This window comes from Haemaphysalis longicornis, unplaced genomic scaffold (genome assembly GCF_048455015.1).
Source record: "Haemaphysalis longicornis isolate Haplotype H1 unplaced genomic scaffold, Haemaphysalis longicornis Haplotype H1 scaffold_1, whole genome shotgun sequence".
Taxonomy (NCBI): Eukaryota; Metazoa; Arthropoda; class Arachnida; order Ixodida; family Ixodidae; genus Haemaphysalis; species Haemaphysalis longicornis.
The window spans coordinates 445,599,620-445,623,386 of record NW_027526203.1 but is presented as its reverse complement, the minus strand read 5'-3'; the positions used below and the strand labels follow the sequence as shown (position 1 = coordinate 445,623,386).

The 23,767-nt window shown below is 49.5% G+C and overlaps 1 protein-coding gene and 1 pseudogene across 1 annotated transcript; one reads left to right on the top strand and one right to left on the bottom strand.

Annotated features, from left to right (window-relative positions):
* Positions 1-9,110: 9,110 nt before the first annotated feature.
* Positions 9,111-9,437, top strand: LOC144162243 (RING finger protein 44 pseudogene; annotated as a pseudogene).
* A 10,826-nt stretch (positions 9,438-20,263) lies between these two features.
* On the bottom strand, positions 20,264-23,449 carry LOC144162235 (terminal uridylyltransferase 4-like). Its single transcript, XM_077692698.1, has one exon. The coding sequence runs from the start codon at positions 23,447-23,449 to the stop codon at positions 20,264-20,266; it is 3,186 nt and encodes a 1,061-aa protein (XP_077548824.1).
* Between the last annotated feature and the right edge of the window lie 318 nt (positions 23,450-23,767).

Here is a 23,767-nt window from a genome sequence, read left to right as displayed (position 1 = left end):
TTACGGCATCTTTCCGCTGCTTTGTAACTAGTGCGATGAGCTGATGATAAGCGGGCGTTGCCCCTCCCGAAGCCAAAATCTTTCGTGCCCGTCATCGACGTTGACAGAGACGTTCAGTCCTCCTCAAACTACAGCTGTGGTGGCGCTGGTGAATTGGTCGCGAACTGTTTCAGAGGAGCCGTGAAGTTTCAGAGCTTCTGACAGCAGCTGTGAGTGGCCAATCCCTCTGGGTGGGAGGATGCTTGCGCTGACACCGGCGAGAGGTATACTAACAGCTGCGATGTAAAGCACCTTTCGGTACAATTATCTGCATAGTGAAAGCTAAACAAAGACCCGTCGCAAATGTCCGCTAATCATCGACAAAGGTGGTGTAACGTGTACGTTACACCACATGCCTTCCGGTGCATCCGAAGCGGACGGACGTGGACCTGTCCGTCACGCGACTCTACATACCTGCGCGAGGGGCCACGCCAAGGTCACCTCAAGAACGCTGCAAAGTCTCTGGCTCAAAGACTTTCCGTTATAGGCTAAGGGTGACCGATGCATATCTCTAACGGTAGACCGAGAATTATAAAAAGAAATGACGCCACGTCATCCCCGTTACACTAGTGTGTGGTGGTGAAGCAGCATTGTGCACAACTAATGACTCGCTCGTAGTAGACAAACGATAATGACGCAGAACGCTCTTCTATTAAACAAATGTTTATCGAGGGTGTTGGTCCAAAGAGTTCGCTGAATTCATAATTTGCGTGAAATTTGCTATTCTTCCATCAATAGCGTTTATGCAGTGCTTACAAGGGTGCAGAGAAGAAAACGACACAAAGGGAAAGGGATCATGTCCTTGTTAATGATAAATCGCACCACTGGAGCCTGATAATTACACAATGACCGAAACCCGTTTACGCTAACAGCGTATATGTATGGCTAAAGAGGGGGATTGGCCAAGCCTGTCAGTCGTAGTATAAGAAAACGACGCAAAGGGGAGAAGGGTCATACGATGGTAGTGAGAGAGAGAGAGAGAGAGAGAGAGAGAGAGAGAGAGAGAGAGAGAGAGAGAGAGAGAGAGAGAGAGAGAGAGAGAGAGAAACTTTTATTAAGTATAAGCACGCAGGCCTGCTTAGTCCTCACATTCCAGAGGACCTCTGGTGACGTCTCCAAGCCGCAGCTTGATGTACGTCGCCAGTTGCCTTTGTTCTTCGGTGGTTCTTGTTGCGGTAGTGAGAGGACACAATCGCACCACCGCACTCTCTTGTCTCTATACTGCGATGGACTCTGAGCGTCTCCCTCCGCAACAGCAGTGAAACGCTGTCGCCCACGGAAGTACGCCCCAGGAGGACATGCATGAGAACACAAGAATGCCGCCATGGGAGCAATGAGGCAGGTGTTCGCTGCGGCTAGAACCCCCCCCCAATTGCCACCAGTGCAACCGTTACGGAGGATATGTCCCACTTATGACAAAGGCATTGTCGCCTCAACACTGTAGACTTACCATTAGACATGGAGGACCACACGGCTTGAAACAAAATGTAATGCCTTCGCACTCGCACACGTAAGCTATGCTCAGTATCCCTGCGAATTTCATTTCCTCTCATCAAATCCGTTCTTGGCTTCGAAATATTCTTTTCTCATGTCTTCACCGAATTTTGTAGCCCGAACTTCCTATCCCGCTTCCCAGTATTCATCCTGTTACTCGGGCCGGACAGGGGTTCTCTGTTCGCGGTATCGCAGTTTATCCCCACCTTTCTCTCGATGTGAGCAAGGTGGTCTTGCCGCAAGTTTGCCCCACAATCCGTAAGCGTTACACCAATCACTCTGCGCACGTTGAAATTCCCCAGGTGGCCATAATTAATCCGGAGCCCTTCACGTATACGGCGCGCCACTTAGACCAGGTGTAGCTTCGGAGCGTTAACACCTTGATTTTTTTTATTCCAATAATATGCAGTCGTCTGAATATGCTGTGCATATTATTGGAATAGAAAAAATTGAGGTGTTTAACAAGCTACACCTGGGCTATGTGGCGCGCCCTATGCGTGAAGGGCTCCGGATTATTTATGGCCACCTGGGGAACTTTAACGTGCGCAGAGTGATAGGTGTAACGCTACAAACAAACTCTTACACCCACAATACGCTACTCCGTGCAATGTACACGACGCTCTGCACCGCCTATTGCAAATACTGCCCCAACCCTGGCACCCTATACACCATCTGGTATGGGGGTTTCTACAAATCCCGTCTCTTACTCCTAATCCCCAACCTACATACGAGCAGTGGGTGCACGGCTGACCCTCTCCTCCCAGCGTAGCCTGGTGGAGCGGGCCCGGGTGGCCAGCGCAGGCCAGGGTATCTCGGAGGAAACCCCCCACCAGCGGGTGCCCAGACATCAGCACCTAAGGCCCGCCTTAATACAGTTTGCTCATTCTGCTCCTTTTTCAATAATATGCACGTGGCGTCAATAGCAAGCTTCTAGGAGATTTATTTTGGTGCTGGCTATGAGGGTCCAAATGGATCGAGGCCATGATTTTGGAGGCATGCATAATTCTGATGATTGCCAATATGATGAGTGTGCAGTCAAGGGAAGGCAGGCATATGCATGGAATTCGGTTACTGCCAGACTACTTTCAGTTAGGTTCTCCATCGTCCGTGGCCAACCTTTATGCGATTCTTCGGCAAACAGGGCACGTGCGGGTTTCCACTAGCCATTTGTTAATACAACATGCATGGAACTCATGGCCACAGGGGAGAACCCGCACCCTCTCTTCGGCCTCGTAGCGTGACATGCAGATGACGCAGGACATATCATCCGAGCCGTCGACCTCCGGATTGAAGTAGTAAGACAACAGGTTCTCGATTTCATCTTGAGGCATGCCATCGGGAATGTGGTCTATAAAGTCTATTATGTCTTCATCGTCATCTGACCAGTCCAACTCGGGGATGTCCGGAGGGTATGCCGCCACCACGTCACTATCAGATGGAACAAGGCATTCGTGCAGAAGCGAACCCAATGTAAGGAGTGGATGCGGTGGGAATGACGCGATGGCTGCCCGTGGTGCGTCCAACGACCAAGGAGCGTGGATCATGGGCATCGGATGCGACGTACTCGTGAAGTGGTGGTGGGATGGTGACGGCAGGTACGGACTGGGGCACAGCGCCAATCGTGGGCTTGTAATCCGAGATGCGCCACCGTTGGTGCTCCCGTCGGGCTGCAGCTCTGACAGCCCTTCCAGATCCGAGACTTCAGGCGGTGTTCCATGTTGCCGGGGCCTCTGGTGTGTAGTATCAAGTATGGTGCCCATTTCCCAATGAGGGCGATGAAGGGACGGCGCGCAACACTGATGCTGGAGAGGATGGCTCCAGTACGAGGTCACACGAGGTCCGCTGAGAGACGTGACGGTTGTAGTGCTGCACACGCCGGAGGGCTGCGATGGTGCTGTTACATACACCGTGACCTGGGAGAGCTCGTAGGGGGAACTACGCGTCATGGGCGAAGCTTGCATAGGTCTTGCGGTGAGGTAAAAGGGGCATATAAAGGAATCAAGGGCCATAACATCACTGCTGGCGCCACCTGCGCCCGCGGGTGCCTGCATCCAGCTACCATCCCCTTGAGCCCCGTAACGACTATCAACAGGGTTGGGGCACGGACTCGTTGAGTGCCACCACCAATGGCGTTCGAGGCTCTCGTGTTCTGCAGATGTTCGTCCCGGGGGCGACTCATGTGGAAGTCCCAAGCGATCAGATGGTCCTCGTACTATCACCTGCAGGACAGACAGCTCACCACTTATAGATGAAGTGGCGGGACCGAACACGAGTTCACCCGAGCTCACCGCCGCTAACGGAGAACCACCTCCCAGTACTGTGTCATCTGGGGTATTTGGCCGCGGAATATCGGACGCTCGATGAGGGCGATCCATTTGCTCTCCGGTAACCCAAGAGGCGTCCTTCCAAGGCAGCATGCGGGATCGATCTGAAGCCAAAGATTGCTACGCTCTTCTATGCCATCACTCGGCATATAATGCTGGACGTTCCGCGACTGCGCGCGGGAACCGTCGTGCGCCGAGAACGTTGCGAGGAACGGCTCGCTCGAAGCATGGAGAGCCAGGCCCGCCTAGCGTTGCCTCTTTGTGGAAGAGGCAGCTCCTCGTCGCCGTCCTTTTCCGTACGAGTGATGATGATAGTGATAACCCTCGTCAACCCTCGTCAACAGTTTTTTTCCGAACGACTGATTATGATGGTCATGTTCCTTGGCACATACTCAGTGGGGGAATCGCCCAATAATCAGGGCAAGGAAATAATTATGCGACGATCCAATGCAAATTTGTTCTAGGTTCATTTGCGACACTATACGCGTTCAAAAGGATTTTTGTTCTCGTGAAAGTGTGTGCATTATATTTATTTCTTTATGCGCCAATCACCCTGTCTGCGCTGCGCCCGTTCCTTCTCTCGTTCCCTTGCTTATTGAGGAGGCCACGTGCGTATAGCACGACTTATACGACCTGCCCACGCTTAGCCTCCACCGTGCGCCGCAAGGAGGACGGCGTCTGGATTTCGGGAGCCAATTAAAAAAGCCAAACAAGCTAAGCTTTTTTTTGTCTGCTATTTGTCGGCAATGTGCACTAGCTTGCTCGGTCTAGCGCAGTTGTTATTGCATTGTTTTTATGGGATCGCTGCGCTTCTTCTTGGCTGTTCTTCATGGAAGCAAACCTGGTGTGGGCTCGACTGCGTGTTTAAATGAAAAGTTCTTTTTTTGCTGCCGTAGTTTCAGTGAGAACATCGTACGCCATGGTTTAGCCGTGCGTAACGAGTGCAAGTCCGGCAGCCGGGAGGCAAAGGCTGTCATGACTTTCCTCTCGCTAGAGTATGCGAGCAGTGGCTGACGAAAATATATTGCAGATAACTACGGCTCCCATCGCATGCATTGGCAGGAGTTGGCTGGCGCACCCTTCTTCTCATCTTGTTGAGAATGTAAGTCACTTCGAGGGAGCTGCTACAAGCGTACTCCAATTCTAGAGGAAGAGCCACAGCCGCTGAGCAAGTTGGCGTCTGTGGTGCTCCCCTCACTCGCAAAAGACCCTGTTTTCGTGCAGATAGGACTGCCACACACAAAAAGGCCCTGCTGGGGCTTCTCGTAAGCAGATTCATGATGCCACTCCTTTCAAATATCGGACGTGGGCGGACATGGATCCAAGCACAAAGAAAACTCGACCTAAAGTTAAAGTGAGATATGTTTTAAAAGTTTTGAAGACGGAAAAGCTCAAGCAGGTATTAACGTGGAAAACTGGGGGCGTGTTGGTACATAATCTAGGCAAAACAGCGCAAAAAAAAAAACAAGGACTGTGAAAGATACAAGACAGTGACTGCGCTGAACTATCAACTGGTTTTATTTTGAGAGACAATATACATATATATATATATATATATATATATATATATATATATATATATATATATATATATATATATATATATATATATATATATAGCTGTCCAACCTAAGGTTTATCTGCGCATACGTAGAAAATTTCACCAAGCGTAAGGATCCGTTCTGATTCGATAATTTCGCGTGAGAGCCGTGATTTTTTGCACTTTGTAATGATGGAAGTGTGTTGTAATTCTGGCAAACAGTCCTTGCAAGTCGAACAATGGCTTGCCAGGAAGCCCTCCGCATCTTTCCCCTCTCGCGCATTCTTTACATTGTTCGCGTGCTCCCTTAGCCTATCGTTGACGCATCTCCCAGTTTAGCCAACGTACACTTTTATGCACGTTAAGGGAATTTCATAGACTACCCCTTCTGCACATTCAACAAAAGGTCGCCGATGATTTGTACCGCAGACGCTTTGCTGGGTTGCCTCCGAGTCAGTCATTTTGCAGAGCTTAGAAAGCTTGTGAGAAGCAGAGAATACAACCACCACGTCATACCTCTGGGCCACTTTTTTCAGATTATGTGAAATCGTGTGTACGCAGGGTATCACCGCTACCCTCTGTCTACGCTCAGCAGGGTTTGTAGAGTTTAACGTGCCGACGCAACACAGGCGATGAAGCGCGCCGTAGTGGAGGGCTCCGGATTAATGTTGACCACCTGGGGATCTTTAACGTGCGCCGAAATCTCGTACACACGGGCGTTTTTGCTTTTCGCCTCCGTCAGAAAATCGGCCGCCGCGGCCGGGAATCGAACCTGCGACCTCGTGCTCAGCAGCGCAACGCCTTAGCCACTGAGCCACCACGACGGGTTCCAGTGTTGCCAGGTTTTGCTACGTTTTGCTAGCCTTTGTTGGGCTTTGCGATGTTCTTGCTAGGCCTGGCTAAGTGCTGTGGGGTGAGGCCAAGTTCACCCGGATTTTACAAGGCTGTTCTAGTGTGTGTGTGTCCCCATTGCCAGGGGATCCAAGGGGAAAACAACAAGCTAGGTCGGCCCGCAGCTCCGCTGTTTCTCCAGCCTTGCGCCAATGCGCCAATGAGCCAATGAGCCAATGAGCGTTGCTGAACTCAGCAACGCTCATTACTCTGTTTTCAGTTGGCTCCATGTGCCTGGTCTTGAAGAAGAATTTCGAGTATGACACGAAGTGTGACAAGCGAATCACAAAAATAGGGGGCGGCTGTCTGCTCTTGAAACAGAGTAGCAGACGACGGCCGCAGCGGCCTTTGGTTAGTGCGCATGCGGCTCCTCTCGCCGAGTTTGCCGTATCACTCCATCATGCGGCGCTGATCGACCGAGCGGTCGACGCTCCCGTGATATTGGTAAAACATTGGGCGGGTGTTACAGTGCCCTACGTGCCAACCTCTTGAAGCTATTTGACAGGTCATGGGACCACGACACCGCAATGAGGCAAACATTGTTGCTACGGTAACATGAAGTTTCAAGGTAACAAACCTGTGCAAGCGCAAGCAGTGAGTGCAACATCCTAACTGCAGCGGCGTGGCCCTATGACCTGTCCAATCGCTTCAAGAGGTTCGCACGTAGAGCACTGTCCGTGCGCGTCAGGCTTGTCTAGGGCAAGTGCCGAAGAAGGGTGTGTGATTAAATGCATGCCAACTGATTTATCCGGAATCCATCACGCTTGCTGGCACGACATCCGGCGGGTCTCGTCCGCTTGCTATGGTTCGTGGCTCGCCGCTTGTGTACTTGAAGTCGCACCATCCGCCCAGTCAACGACCAGGCAGTGGTGCAGGTGATGTTACAGGCGGATGACCGAGTATCCACGCGAGCAGGACCTGTGCAAGCGCATGCGCGGTGAGTGCAACATTCCAACTGCTGTGGATTGGCCCGAAGCGGCCTAAAGGCCGCGTCAACATTCCTACAATTCTGTCAAAAATGTGTGGTTGCGGCCATTCATGCATACATTATGGAAACCAGGCGTCTAAGCTGGTTACTGCTTATCTACTGCCTATTTTACCAGTACAAAAATTGGTTGATTTCCAGTTCTAACCGATGGTGTAAATCTATAATTGCGTGGTCGTTTCTTCATTTCAATTGTGCAGACTCACCTTATAAAGTACGCGACCTAAAACGCTACACCGTTTCTTGGTCAATGCCCCTTTTGGGTACGTACCCCGACAGAAAAAATAACAACAGCTACCCTGGGTAAGCCCGAGCTAGCTGATCGTGGCCAGGAGCACGCGCCGTTTGGCTGCCACGTCTTCTTTGTCTTTCTCGCGCGGGTCCCCTACAGCAAGAGTGAGGTGCTCGTGGAAGAAGCGGAGACGAGCTGGCTCTTCGGCCCCAGAAGCGTCGTTCATTACGGCTCCTAGGCTTGCGAAGCTTTGACCCAGACATCGTAGCAGTGTCCTCAGCGCACGACAGCCGCAGCAGCTGAGGCACACAGTCCATGCAGCACTTTGTACCAGGAGGCGAACTATAGCCTAGCGTTGTGTTCTGGGGCTGCAGAACGTCTCCAGTAGCTGCTTGGCAAGGCGCTGCTTGTGGTGTCGGCAAACGAATGGATAACCCTCACCGAGAGGCTGGTATTCTCCATCAGAATTCCCCGGGCGACACAGTCGTGGTCAATGATTGTTCGGGTTTAGCGGGCGCGTCGTCGTTAGGCCTGTGCAGCCAGAACTCGGCGGAATTGGCGCCGGAGCCCACCACTTCATCAACCGCGGAAGAAAGCGACGAGCATCCTGTCCAACAGGCAAGACCCGCTCGTCTGTCCGATTTAGTAGCATGTCATCACCACGCCCCTCCGCCATCCTCCGATTACCCTGGTGATGGCCCTGACCAAAGGTCAAGTGAGAGTCCAGCGCGTAAGAAATTGAAGCTTTCACCAGAGGCTGCCGACGTGGAAGTCGCCACACCGGTCTTGCCGGCTATCCCGCCCAGCCTGTTCGAACAAGGCCCATCTACTGGCGCAGCGGGGCGCAGCAGCACCTACCATGAATCAACCGGGCAGAACGCAACGCACACCAGCTGCACGGCGAGCGCCTCCCTGCAACGAGAACTTGAGCCACCGGCCAGTAGTGATCGCACAGGCTCCCATTCCTCTACGCACCTACTTCCCTGTGATACCACGCTCGGGGAAACCCCGCCCCCGACCGAAAATTCGGTCTTTGAGCCTTCCCAGGTAACCGCAACAGCGCCGCCACAGCCCGTTGTCTCGCTTATCAGCAACACCGTAATGTCCAGTAGCGGACCTCGAATGGACAGCCACCAGAGTGCCGGTTCAACCGACCCTTGCAAAGAGCATGAGATTGTTGCTGTCGCTGGACCATCTGCCGCCGGACGATCAACACTGCAGCCCCACTCGGATATTTTGGATCTGGACCGGGCTGAAGAACTGCGGCAAGATGAAAGCGGCGAGAGTAGCTCGCCTTCTTCCTTAGAAGCAGCACAAGACCTCCTCCCGCATTTGCCGTCGCCGGCTTACGCAGTGCATCAGAGCCCCATGCATGAACCTGCTGTCTCACCACCGTCACCGGCATGGTCGCCACCAACTTCACCACCTCCCTTTCAACCTTTTCAACCACCGGACCTCCAATATTTTCCTCCACCAGAATTTCCGCCGCTTCCTCCACCGCAACTTGCGGCTCTTCCCGCACTGCAATTACCGCCTCTTCCTCCACCGGACTTTTTCCTGAACGTGCAGATCGCTCCACCGTTTAACGACTGGATGGCAATGGCAATGTTGGAGGCTGAAGAAGCCGGAGCCTTCGACCTGCCGATAAACATTGACGAAACCTGGGAAGAACCAGTACCCCCCGGACTGTCGCAAGGGCAAATTGAGCGCCTAGTGACCTACCAGCTCACTCAGGAGGCCAACGAGTCGAGTGCGGAGCCCTGCGTCATGTGCGCGAACCACTACCAGGCTGAGGAGCTCGTGCGTGTTCTTCCCTGCGGCCACGAGTTTCACTCACCCTGCATTGATACGTGGCTGCAGATAAACCGCGCATGCCCTTTTTGCCGCTGCGATGCATCAACGGGAACTGCAGATGCGGGCGAGGATAGTTGAACGTCGCTTGTCGACACCGTCTGTCCATCATGGCACTCCGAGGAGTGACGCTGCGCCCAACAACGACGCGTGCAGAGTCATCACGGCCAGCTATAATTAAAAAATTCTGCAGAAATTCAGAGAATTATCTACTATTGCGTAGCATTCTTATGCCGCCTGTCTTGGGTGTGAGTTCTTTCAAGCCAAATTTTTTGTTTTTTCTAAATCCTGTCCGTCCAATTTTCTCCAATTACGCTATTATAACGATTACAGATGAAACTTTCGCGACATCTGCATTATCGTGCAAGTGCAGGGCGTTACATGGTTCGCCATTTTCCGTAATTATTTTATATTTTTCTTTTTTTCACATTTTCTGAATTTCGTTCGACCAATTATCTCCATTTACGCATTTATAACGATCACAGGTGAAACTTTCGCGAAATCTGCATTGTGGAAATGCCATGCGGTATACGTTTTGACATTTTCCGTATTTTTTTTATATTTTTGTCAATGCGTAAATGTGGGCTAGTTGGTTCGAACTGTGAAACATGGTTAAGTAGCGCACAGTAGCGGGACTACTTTTGTCCCGTCCTTACTAGCGCTAGTCCTGTGTGGTCTCTACTTTTGTCCCGTCCTTACTGCGCTACTTAACCATGTTTCACAGTTATATTTTTGTTATTTTTTAGTTTTTCAAAATTTAGCCCGACCAATTATCTCCATTTACATTATTATAAGGATTACATTTGGAACTTCCGCGAAATCTGCATTATTGTGGGAATGCAGGGCGTTGCACGCTCCTGGCTGCGGGGATACTCGGCAAAGAATGCTACGCAGTAAAACCCTTTGGACGTTTGCTACTGCTGCCTCGTGTACATTATTTGCAGCTGCGACGTGTTTTGTATTTCCCGTTACACCACCCTTTCTTTTCTTTTTTGCTGCTGTGTATGTCCTGTAGCACATTTTTTTTTCGTTTGTCATGTTTGTGAGTGCGTGAACTAGAACGTTGATGTTCATGTCAAATGCATTGCATTTGTTTGCTCATTCTGACCTATACACTATTGCCCGTGATCTGCTTGAATGAATGAATGAATGAATGAATGAATGAATGAATGAATGAATGAATCAATCAATCAATCAATCAATCAATCAATCAATCAATCAATCAATCAATCAATCAATCAATCAATCAATCAATCAATCAATCAATCAATCAATCAATCAATCAATCAATGAAAACTAACTAAATAAACTGAGTGACCAGTACGAAGGGCTATGTTTGCGCAAAAGACGAGGACAAGACGAGCGCACCTTCCGTCAGTGTAACGCCGACGGAAGTTGCCACAAATAGGAGCTAAATCGCAGCGGTGATGAATGAATGATCCAGTGATGTTAAGGGACAAGAAATTTATATTTGATTATTTCGCGTGTAGCAGCGCAAAGCCGCCGCGATGCGCCGAATGGATAGAGAAAACAATCTTTAAAGATGTCAGAGTACAATCTATATGGATACAGTGGTAACAGAGACAAAACCTAATGGGGAGATGCAGAAAAAACACGGGTTCGGTTCATTCCAAAGATTGCCTGGTTAGAATTACACGGACACCACTTTTAACGCACACTTCGATGAAATAAGCGATATAATTGGGAAAAAAAGGGAATGGCCATGCGACCCACTAGCTCATTCCCCGCAACAGAACCTATGATGTCATACGCTGAGCTGTGCTATTGGCTGAAGCCGGCAAAAGCAAACGCAAATTAGACAGGGCTTATAAGCTTGCCGAACGAGCTGTTTGCAATTAAATGCAGTGCATTTTCGTTTTACAGCACTAATAATGGTGTGGTAAACAATGGAAGTTACGAAAATACACGTAAACATAGAAGCACCGATGCGCATTGCTGTTGGTACAAGGCGCACTATATATATGCTTGTTTTAACTGTACAGCATTGCGGCCCTTTCGAATTGTCTCACACGACACTGGCCGATCATCGTAAGCGACGTTGTCTTACGTGACCCTGTTTTACCCCATGTTTCACGAAACCTACGTACGTGTACGCGTGTGTGCGTGCGTGCGGGTGTGTGTGTGCGTGCGTGCGTGTGTGTGTGTGTGTGTGTGTGTGTGTGTGTGTGTGTGTGTGTGTGTGTGTGTGTGTGTGTGTGTGTGTGTGTGTGTGTGTGTGTGTGTGTGTGTGTGTGTTCCCTTTAAAGCTGCTGCTGTGTGCTACAGCCCCACATATCGTTCTTCTATAAGGAAGAGGTCGCGGGGTCGATTCTCGGCCCCGACGTCCGATTTTCTGATGGAGGCGAAAAGCAAAAACGCCCATGTGTACGTGATTTCGACGCACGTTAAAGATCCCCAGGTGGTCAGAATTAATCCGGAGCCCTCCACTACGGCGCGCCTCATTGCCTGCATTGCGTCCGCGCGTTAAACCCTACAATCAATCAAAAACCTACAATCAATCAATCAATCAATCAATCAATCAATCAATCAATCAATCAATCAATCAATCAATCAATCAATCAATCAATCAATCAATAAATCAATCAATCATATTTCTATAAGGGCATAAAAACTCGGGTGCGTGAGTAAATTAAATACAAAAGACATTTAAATAAGCCAACCTAGTCAATTTTGCCCAAATTGAGTAAGCATTCTCAGAATATCATCCTTTAACAACGCCCAGAATTCAACGCCCAGTGCACAGCAGGGAAGCCCCTGCCTTGTCAGTCCGGGTTTCTTTGCCACAAGCATTGCGACAAACTCTAACAGCGTCATTAGTTACCATTCGCGTTTAGTGCTTCCTGCCAAGCTGAAATGAAAATATATTTGTACGAAACAATTTTAAGCCTGAAGGGTGACTTTTTTCAAGTCAGTAGTGGTATGAGCCAGGGTTATCACCTGCTGTCTATGCTTGCTGCGAGGCACCTGTTCTTGAGGGAATAACATTTCTCGTAGAAAATTGCTTCAAAAGCTTGGGAGCACTGCACCATTAAGCCTTGTTTGCTTCGAAAGTGTGTCAGGAATTCGAACTTCTCCATGATGATTAGTTTCTGTGTTGAACCTCGTTATAACTAATTGCCACAGTTTTTTTTATTTCGCGCATTTTGTTGCATGGCTTTAACTACCTTGTCATCTTTTTCTTTGACCTTGTTTTGAGGTATAATCTGCTATCTTGTCCCTTGGTTCAGCAAAAAAAAAAAAAAAAAAGAAGAAGGAAGGTATGTCTGGGAGGTGCAAAAAGTTCTGTACTGCATTTTTTAACTCTAGAGCGATTCTAGCTCTGGAGAGGTTTCCATATCGTATTATTACACATTTCCAGCAATAAGTAACGAAGTACTGTAATAAAAAAAGCTAAACTCAGTTCATCATCATCAACAACAACATCAATATCAACAGCCTACTTAGGCCCACTGCAGGGTGAAGGCCTCTCCCATGGACTTCCAACCGCTCGTGCCCTGCACAGCTCGAGTCCACTACTGGCCACTGGATTACCCTATATCATCACCCTTCTTCTAGATCCATCTGTTGGCATCCACTCTGCTACTCTAATTGTCCGCCAGTTGACGGTTCGTCTCACTCCATGGCCAGCCCAAGTCCATTTCTTCTTCTTTACTTGCAACATGACATCATCTACTCGAGTTTGTTCCCTGATCCAGGAACTTCGTTTCGTGTCTCTAAGTGTTACTCCTGTCATTATTCGTCCCATGGCCCGTTGAGCCGATCCAAGTTTGCTTACCATTTCTTTAGCATGGCGCCAAGTTGCAGCACCGTCTGTCATTACCGGTAGTATGCACTGGTTGTACATTTTTTCTTTTAAGTGATAGAGGTAGCTTACTTTGCACTATTTAGGAGTTTTTGCCGAGTGCTCCCCAGCCCATACCGATTCTGCGCCGGATTTCTCTCTCGGTGTTGGAGCCAGCACTAACCATCTGTCCAAAGTAGTTATATTCTTTTACTTCTTCTAGCGTTTCGTTTTCTGAGTTGAAGAGGGCGCTTTCGGCATGGATATTCCTCCGCCGGGAATTGTCGCACGTGGCACAAGACCCCGGTGGAGTGGCGCCCAACCACTAAAAAATATTAATAAACGTTCTCCCTAGTCCTCCTCCTCATTACTTTGAATTTATTCATATTTATTTTTAGCCCCACGACCGTGCTTTCCGATTCTAGTTCCTCAAGTATTTTTTTGCGGGTGTTCTGCAGTCTCACTCAGCAAGACTATGTCACCTTCAAACCTAAAATGACTGAAGTATTCTCCATTTATCCTTATTCGTGTGTTTTCCCGGTGAATACCCCTCCATACTTGCTGTGAATAGTTTTGGAGAGATGGTATCTCCCTGTATTACTCCCTTTCGGATCAGAAATGTATCGCTTTGCTTGTGTAGTGTTATCCCACCCGTATACATCACTTACGTATGTCGTCTAGGAGGCTTATGTAGGTCTCTTCTATTCCCTGGTCTTTTAATGGGTTTAGCACAGCTGCGGTGAGTACGAAATCAAACGCTTTCTCATAGTCTAGAAATGCCATGTAAAGGGGTTTAGTGTATTCTGCGGATTTTTCTATCACTTGATTGACAACATGAAAGTGATCCATGGTTGAGTACCTTTTCCTAAACACATCCGGCTCTCGGGGTTGTTGGTAATCCAGGCTGTCACCTACGCGGCTAACTATAACTTTGGTAAAGAGCTGGTAAATGACTGAGAGTAGGCTGATGGGTCTGTAATTCTTGAGGTCCTTGGTATCTCCCTTCTTATGAATCAGAATAATGTTGGCGTTTCTCCAGGCTATGGGCACTTTTTGGGTCTTCAAGCATTCCGAAAATAGTGCAGCAAGCTTTTCCAGTAGAATGTCTCCTCCCTCTTGCTAAGAAAACCCAGTTACGCCCAGCGTAAAATCTGCCGAAACAGCAGAGCTGTTGGTTGTATTTACAAAGACACCGTTTTGCTTCGGCGTCTTGTGCGTAATGCTCGAGTCGTGTTAGCGGCTGATTGTCATATAATTTTTTTTTTTCCTGGTAGTTCCAGTAAACCAAAATTTTACATTTTCTGTAACCATACTCCCTCCGTAGATGCTATTTATTTACAGCAGACAGTAATTCCGTAACGTTTACAACGTCACGGTGAACTAACTAATCACGACACGTAAATGAAACCTGGCGCACTGATAACGCCTTCTTAGCGGCTAATTGTCATTTAACTTGTTTCCGGATACTTCGAATAACACAAGAGTTAGAGTGATTTTTTGTAATCGTACTCCCACGTAAATGGCCATACTTCGCTGTGCAACAACACACAACGTTGAAAAACCAATTTATATTAATAACAAGCTCACACCGATCCCTCTAAAGCCGGCTTCACCTCAAAACACAAATGCATTTCTGGGAAGGCGTTATTTCAGGGGCAATATAAGCCGTCTTATATAAAAATTTGAAGGCCCCAGGAGCTTTTTTTTTTAATTTTTTTATGAATTCTTTCTATAGTGGGAACCGGTTTTTGCGCGCCGGAGAAACCTTCTCCAGAGAGATCATGACACGAAACCAACAGAGATTGTCGTCAAGGCCAGCCCAAGAACAGCTCCGCTGTTTATACTAAAGCTTAGTATATTACTTTGATTTAGGCTAGCTGGCAAGTGTATCAAGTTGCAAGAACAATTGATGAGTATGCTGATAGTAGATCCACATGGTTTAAAGGAAACATATTCTGCTCTAAAAAAGTGAAACTTGGCATGATGACTATGATTTGATGTTAAACATAAATGCGGTAATTTTATAAAGGCAGCAGTAGGTGAACTGCCTGTCCCACTATTGACACAATTTGCAGAGCCTGCCAAGAGACAACGTGCGTTGCGCTTTATACGTTCAAATCATCTCAAATCCTTAGATGAAAGCGGCACCTTGAAGCACTGCTACTGAATGGTAAGAATCTGGTAGCATGGGCAATTTTTTTATCAGCTATAATTCAATCAGTGATGGCTGAACCTTGCCCCTTGAATCAATGTAGCTCCAATAAGGGCTGCCCAATTTCCCTATCGGAACAATTGTTGTCTAAATTCTCAACTCTTTCAGTGTCAGGGGTAATTTTGACTTGTCTTCAAGTATTCTGTCAGTGCAGGGCCGAAGCCCCTTCGGGGCTGGGGCTGTTGGCGTCTCCTGTCGTCGTCGTAGTCGTCGTAATCGTCGTTCGTCTCATGTAGTCACGGTACTAAAACACCGGGAAACTCGTTTACGCCTCGCGCTAGAGAGCTTTGTGCTCCAAAGACAAGAGACTTTTACAGCAAAGCTGTATACCACTACCCCCAACGGTTTCATCTCAGTTGGCAAAAACGCCAAGGCGCCAAGAATACGCTTATACACTGCATGCTTGGCTACCGTTTCACGTTAGTGGAGATGACCCGGTATTTTTTAATATCTATAGGCCTCCCTCACCCTAAGTTAATTGCCATGCTGCTGTCCGCACGGTTTGGAGGGGCACTAACACAAAAAATTATCTTTTTTTTTTTGTTGCGATAAGTAGCTAATGACCTAATGATCACGTGTGGAAACCTCATTTGCTTCAGCGCGCTACGGTTAGAGACGTTTTTAATGCGGCCAATCGCAGTTTCACTTTCAGCGGGTGCCGCGAAAGGTTGGATTTTCTATAAACAAAGCTGTCCACGTGACCACACAAAACTGACGTGCGCCGCACCCGGCAGCCCGCGCACGTCAAGCGGTATTCACACGAGGGAGCATTTCAGCGGAGAAATCCGATGGAGATCGTGACATTACCGCAGGCGGACCTCCGCTTGCACAGCTCCTATACTCACACGGAGGATGCGACTTTCGGAAGGATATCACGGAGCAGAACTGCCATCGCACTGCCGATTCCGCGTTGGTGAGGCTCCTGGGTCCTGGATGAATGCGCTCACCGCCCATAACCGCGTGTTATTCCTGGCGCCATCTACTAACAGACGCATACTGCTGTAGCCAGTCGTGATACTGCGAGCTCGTTGCTTTAAACGCTGAAAAATCGTTTTCTATCTGAAAACAGAAGCTGTTTGTCGATTTAAGCTTTAGGTGAGGGTAAGAATTTGCAAATTGAAGGCGAAATGAAAAGCTTAGAACACGATATCGCACTGATGGATCAGCGACGAAGCTTTTTCGCTGTGAAGCGGGAGGGCCACACGCCGCCACGTTGGTCAACTCTACGTACGGAAGCAACGTAAACACCGCAACGTAAAAATTCGAATGTCACGTACGTCCGTGAGACTCATGTAGGCCCTTTGCGTTGTAAGCATGCGCACTGGCCACCCGTGAAAGTTCTACGTACGTGGCGCTTCTACGCAAGCTTCTACGTACGTGAAGCTTGTTTCACGCAGGTAAGCTCGGCGTAGACGCTCCACGCAGCCTTGCGCAGATGTTTGAGTGGCGCCCCCTGACTCTGACGTCGGCTTAGGGACTCGCGCCGCTGTCGTCTGCTACACTCCGCTAGTGAGGGGCAGCAGTGAATGTGCTAGAAATCGCCTGTTTTGATGCTGTAGTGTATTACAAAGCGTATTTCTAGTAATTCAGTTATCTCTTACAGCTTCTGACACATCTAAATAATTTCAAGCTGTATCCCCCACAAGTTTGCAACACACGAGGAGAGAGAGAACAAGTTTTTTCACGGCATCGGTTAGAAGGTCGTGTGTAACTAGTCCTTATTAGCTTATTCGCGAGGTTCAGCGCTCAGAGCTCCTCGAGGCTTCCCTACAGTATTTTTGAGATGCTCTTTACCAAGCAGCGGGCCCCTACACGCACATCGCATAGCAGGAAATAAAGCGGCTATCTCCTATTTCTTTCGTTGCTCTTTCTTTCATTGCTGTTGAAAAACATTCACGATGCACGCTTTTTTTTCTGCCCAACGCATTCATTTTTCTGCACCGTCACAAACGTCTTAATAATAGGTTTGGAGATGTTTGGGAGGCTCACAAAGATCGTGTGGATATTTTCTTCAGGCTGTATGGCATACATTCCCGTTTTGACAAATTGGCTTTCGTTATGGTAACGTGCAAGAAGGTGCATACCCGAAGCGTGCGTTGTTTATTCACATGCAAATACATGAGAAGGTTTGTGCTACGCCACCGCTCGCGCCCCAGACAGCGTTGTCCAGGGTACTCGAAGGCTGCTTTTGTGCTCCGAATTTCTATCGTAACCATCGTTATCATAACGAACTGACTCTCAACCCGAACAATTATAACATGATTACGGTGTTGAAGGCTTGATACACCCGCTAACGAACGCAATAAATAGTATACGTACATAAATGTTGCATAAATGTTGCATTTTCGCTATTGTCGGTTATTAGAAGTTCGAAAGATTGCTGAATCGTGTGTGCTGACGCCTAGCTCCGAGTCCTCGCGCTCCGCACAGGACTGGCCTCGCAAGAAATGGGGCGACGCCGGCAATGTTTCTTCCGTAGCGGTATCAAAAACTACTTAAAATAGCTAGTGTGTGTGATTTTAAGTCTCTTATTATAATAAAAAGTTACTCACACGCAAACTCTGGTGCGGAAAGGCATCAAACCAAAGTATCGAAACCAATGAATATTTCAAAGCAGCTCTTTATTGTTTTACAACCCTCCCAGGCGTAAAGAACAAATCCTGGTCTACTCGGAATGGCGTTCTATGAATTGTAGATAATTACTCTTACTCTCTTGTCCTGGACTGAGGACCCGGCCCACTAATCAGCTCAATTTTACTGTTAAATAAAGTTTCATCCTTTTCCTCCTCCTCCCCATACTCTTGCTTTTGGGTGCAGTTTTCCTATAACGCATATCTGAATATTGGGAAGATATGGCTGTGGAAAATGTACCGAAATATCCCTCCAGGTCTAAACAACGTAGTGATACTGTATTTTTACCGTAGACATGACTCGTTTTGCTCAATAAACCTCGATATTGGTTAGAAGGCTGGTATGAAACCAGCACGCGCCTATACATACAGTGGGTTATTTAGACCTCAACCTACAGTTTTTGCAGCCCATAGTGCATGTAGGCATACTCTCATGCCATGACAACGTAAAGTGATATGATACAATACTTTCGATAGTTCGGTAAGGTTGTAAAAACTGTTTTACCTTACATACGATTACCGGGAATCGTAATGCCTTCTGCCAAAGCCGACAATTCCGAAGGCCAGTAATTTGTTTTCGTGTTGCATTTTCGCTATTGTCGGTTATTAGAAGTTCGAAAGATTGCTGAATCGTGTGTGCTGACGCCTAGCTCCGAGTCCTCGCGCTCCGCACAGGACTGGCCTCGCAAGAAATGGGGCGACGCCGGCAATGTTTCTTCCGTAGCGGTATCAAAAACTACTTTAAATAGCTAGTGTGTGTGATATTAAGTCTCTTATTATAATAAAAAAAATTCCCCGCATTTCCCCGAGGGGAAGAATGTGAAAGTGCGAATGCAGGAGTTGAATTTGCGCGGTTCGGTAATGTTCGCGAAAGAGAGATCACACACACACACACAACTACAAAGAAAGAAAGATGCATTTATTCACAGACACCTATTTGTGTTGTCGTTGTACTTGATTGCTAGAGCGGATCTCAGCTTTGAAATTTCGTGTCAGTACTCCTTTAAGCGGGTGCATTAGCCCTTCTCACGCCCGATTCCTGGCCAATCCCCCACGTGGGTATGTGCCTTGTCAGCGGCCAGGCAGCGCGCGCCCATCTCCCCCCGTTGCCAAGGAAGACGAGGAGATTCCTGGCCAATCCCCCACGTGGGTATGTGCCATGTCAGCGGCCAGGCAGCGCGCGCCCATCTCCCCCCGTTGCCAAGGAAGACGAGGAGCGCGCGCACCCGCAGCTGTTGCTATGCGGACGGCGGCGGAATGCGGACGGCGGCGGACGCTTCAGGCTCGCTTAAGAAGTGCATTCGCACTTAAAAGTTACGCACACGCAAACTCTGGTGCGGACAGGCATCAAACGGCAACCGAGCGTGAAGAAACAGCAGGGAGAGCGAGCCCGAGTGAAGTGAACGACAAATGCGAGAATCCCTCAGCTGACGTCAAGGAGGCGCGATTCGCAGCGCCGCCCGTGGTCGCGCTCACCGTCAATAGCGGACACTGTCCAGGGAGGAGGGGGGGTGTGGTTTCATGCCCTCACTGATGACATGTCTGTTGTGCTGGCGGAAACCCACCGCGTGGCTGAGCACGAGGCCGCGGCTTCAATTCCCGGCCGCGGCGCGCCTCATCGCCTGCGTTGCGTCGGCGCGTTAAATCCCACAATCAATCAATTGTGCTGGCGGAAGGCTTACACGTGGACGTCAAACAGCCGAATGCGACCGGTCTGGTGTCTTCACTGGTCGAGCTGATTGGGTGATACACAGACATTAGGTGCCTGTGATACACAGACATTAGACAGCCCCATGTGGGTTCGCTAGAATAAAGCTCGAGTCCTTCCAAGTTTCATTTAGCTAATCGGCTAGGAAGCATACTCAATCGCAAATTACAAACGTGGTTTGTTTCGTGCGCTCCGTCGACTGCGCCTAGCTTCGCAGGTCATCCATATTCACAGAATGGAAATACACAAATTTTCGTAGTTGCCGCTAGTGGCACGCAGGTATACATACATTACGGGACATTCCGGTCGCGAGTTCATTGACATTCTTCTGCGCGGTATTCTCCGCGTGCACTAATGAAAATACGGGGATTAAGGTGATGTTGATGAAGAAGAAGATTCAGACTGCATATTTATTGCAACAGATCGCATATCTATTGCACCAGTCACGTGAAACTGGTCCCTGTTGTTTAAACATGCCTAGCATCTTCCTGCTGCCAAAGTTAGCACTGGCCGTTGTCTCTCTGGCGGCTGAGTGCGTTACTGTCTCCACGCTCGCTACTGCCGGGAGCCGGCTGTCGTGGGCACACCTTGCCGCGGTGGCCAATCTTGCGGGCACTCCTTCACGCGGTGGCCAATCTTGCCGCACCGGTGACACCCTCGGTCGTTGGGCCGCTGTCCGTCGGTGAGTTTCCGCGGGTCGAAGAAATAGTCCACGAGCGTGGCGTAGATAGCGGGAAGCTTGTCCGTTGGGGTTCCAAAGAGGGACCTCCCCTTAATGAAGGCCTTCATTATGTATACGTACATCCTCGGAGACACTCCAATACCGAGATTGTGGTGCAAGTCAAAAGGATCCTCGATGGCGATGCACCGGCTGTTCCACATCTTCTGAAGCTTGGTTAGGGGGGCCTTCTGACGGATGCACACCACGTGTTCCTTGAAGTTGAACTCCTCCGTGTAGAAGCGCAGCATGCCCAGCCATAGCTCCCCCACGGACTCGTTGTTCTGACCAAACTCGCTCCACACGCCTTGCAGGCGGTCGACGTCCTCAAAAAACCACGCATTCCAACCTTCGATGATCACTTCTGGCTTAGCCTCCCCCTCTGGGTACAGCTCCTGGAGCACTGGTATGACTGGTGGCTTACGCTGCTGGAGGTAGTACAGTGCCATGAGGATGTATGCATACGAGGACAGACTTCCCCGTGACGCGTCACAAATGTCGCACGTTTTCGCAAAACGCTTGATGGTGTAGCCCAGTTCACGGACGCGGTTGTCAATACTACTGTACGTTTTCAGAAGTCTCGTATTTTGCTGCGCCAGCCTGTTGTACAAGCTGATGTCGGCCTCCAAGCCACTCGGGACGTGGAAAAGCTTGACAATGGGCACCTTGGCGTTGGTGATGGCAATGACCTCTTCAAGCTCTGGGTGTTTGTAGAACTTCCTCGCAAGATACTTGATCATTCTGACATGACTGATGTCCTTGCCGTCTTTACTGCTGTTAAACGTCAGACAAATGTCGAGATCACACCGTGCCAAGCCAAAGCCGTTACACGACGAGCCGTACAGGGTCAGCTTGGCGTCTTTGTGTGACTCCCGAATCAAGGACTGCAGTTTATGAAGCACATCTTGGCGATCTGCCTCTTCTTGCGGCTGTAGAGCGCAGGCATTCATCACGTCTTGGCAGACGTCGTTGAGTATTTTCGTGAAGCTCCGGGTCATGTCAGGAAGTTTCTTCAATTCGGGAAGCCGCTGGTCTGAACAGTCATCGCGCAGATGTCCACTCTTCTTGCAGAAGGAGCAGACGAGCGGAGGCACCTTTCCGCCGGCGAGAGTCTCCCGGGTGAATCTGTACTGGAAGTCCCCCATACTGCAGAGGTCGAGTTCGTCCAATATCCCCTGAGGGATCGGCGGTCCCGGTTTGACAAACTGCTGTGGGGGAAGAGGCGTTGTTGTCTTGTGAACTTTGGCTTTCGTGGCCAGGTCCGGAACGAGGCGGCGGATACTAACGACATTGACGTTCTCGTCGCGCGAGAGGTACTTATCATTGTTATCCTTAGCACCATCCCCTCGCTGTTCCTCGCCGTCATCATCGTTGTTTGCCCTGGTCACAACCGAGAATTCCGGCGGCTGGCTCTGCCTTTCCTTCTTGCCCTTGAGCTTGTCCTCTTCCTCGTCAGACTCCGACTCTAACTCTGAGTCGTCCTTGTAGAGAGGCGGACCTGGCAGCATGATGAACATGGGCCCCGACCGGAGCTGGGGCAGTAGGAAGTACACGGCTGACGAGCGCAGGCAGCCCTTTACAAACAGGTACACCCGCTCGCTCGGAATGGAACGGGCCAGGTTCCGTTTTGACGAGTAGGGATCTTCGACAGCAATGTAGCGCTTGTTCCACTTCTTCTCGGCGATGAGAACGGGCTGGGACTTCCTGATACACACGACGTGTTTGTTGAGCTTGAACTCGACCGCATAGAAACGTAGGAGCTCAACCCACAACTGGCCCACGGAGCGGTAATTCTTGCACGCCCACTGGCCCTCCAGGTCTTTAGGTTTCACATATGATTCAGACTCATCGCCCCCCTTCACCTCGTGTAGAACAGGCAGCACGGCAGGCTTACACTGTTGCAGGAAGAACACAGTCATGAGGGCAAAGGCGTGAGCTGGCAGCGTGCCTTTTTCTTGCTGGTCGAGACCACAGACGCTGGCCCAAAACCGCAATGCGACCCCCAGAGTTTGTACCCTGTGGTCGAGCGACGCGTAGTCGTCTAGAAGCCTCGAGGTCTTGAGCGAATTGCAGTTGTTGAGGCTGATCTCGCAGGAGATGTTGCTGCCGACGTCCCTAAAGCGTATTCGCGGTGTCCTGGACAAGAAATCCGCCTGCACGTTCGAATACTTGGGGTACTGCAGAAGAAGGTCGCCAGTTTCGATGAAAAGCTTCCCGGCGTCCGCTTTTCCGGCTGAAGACAGGTCCATGTCGACCTTGCTCGTCTTCAGGCCAAAGCCGTTCACCGACGACCCATGCAGCATGAGCGTGACATCCGGCAATGTTGTCTTGATGTGTGCCTCCAAGTCCTCTGCTATTCTCCTGCGCAGTTGCACCTCCTCTCTCGTCAGACCGTGCTCCTTGGCAATCTGCTTGACTAAGTCGCTGATAGCGTTGCACTGGGTGTCGACCGGGTACGGGAGGTTCTTCACGTCCATCCGCCGGTCACTGACGGCCTTCTTGGTAAGGTGCACGTCGTGCTGAATGTGCTTTTCAGCGTACCCAACCTCGTCAAGGTGTCGCTGGCAGAGATGGCAGTAGAACTGCGCCCGCGGGAAGAGTGTGGATTTTTTTTGAAGCGGGAGAATGTGGTGCTGCTTTAGTGTCTCGAGCGTTACCTTGGATGGGCGGTAGGTCTCCCGCTGTTCTCTGTTGGTGCTACTGGGACCGAAAGGCAAGCCGGTGGAGTTGGCGCGCTGTCTCTCCAGACGGAAATGGGGGGTGTCGAGGCTCTGCCGTGTGATTGGTTGGCGGTCAACCAGGGCTCTCACGTTCACCCGAGGAACATCACCTCCGCCCTCTTCATGCACCTGGCAGTTCTTTGGTCCCGCAGCGGTCTGCTTCGCCCCAGCGTGAGCATTTTCGCACCGGTCCCGATTTCCGGGCTTCAGCGAGGACTGAATAGGTCGGTGGTGGGTGTCGTTGCAAGGCATGCCAGATGCCGTGAGCCCGAATGGCCGCTGGGGGCTCTGAGCTGCATACATAATGGGATAACCCTGTTCCGAGTTCTTTGCCATTCTTCGTTTGCACGGAATTCTCCGCGTGCCGCGTGCAGTGGTGTAAATGATAGTGATTGTGATGTTCTTATGGATATCTTTATTTTTACAGAGAAGAAAATAGGAACGTAAATAAAATTTACGGAGGTGAAATTTCAAGTTACATTTTTTATGGCCTCTGTATGAATTCAACCTAGCTGTACCAGGAACATCAGCTCGAAAAATTCGGGACAAAGTTAACAGTTCTAACGTGTGGGATTGCAAAAGCATTAGTGCATTTCATTGAAGCTGCGCGATTGATTGTCT

Coding starts and splice junctions, on each gene's coding strand:
- LOC144162235 (XM_077692698.1), bottom strand. CDS start 23,449: ATGTATGCAGCTCAGAGCCCCCAGCGGCCATTCGGGCTCACGGCATCT.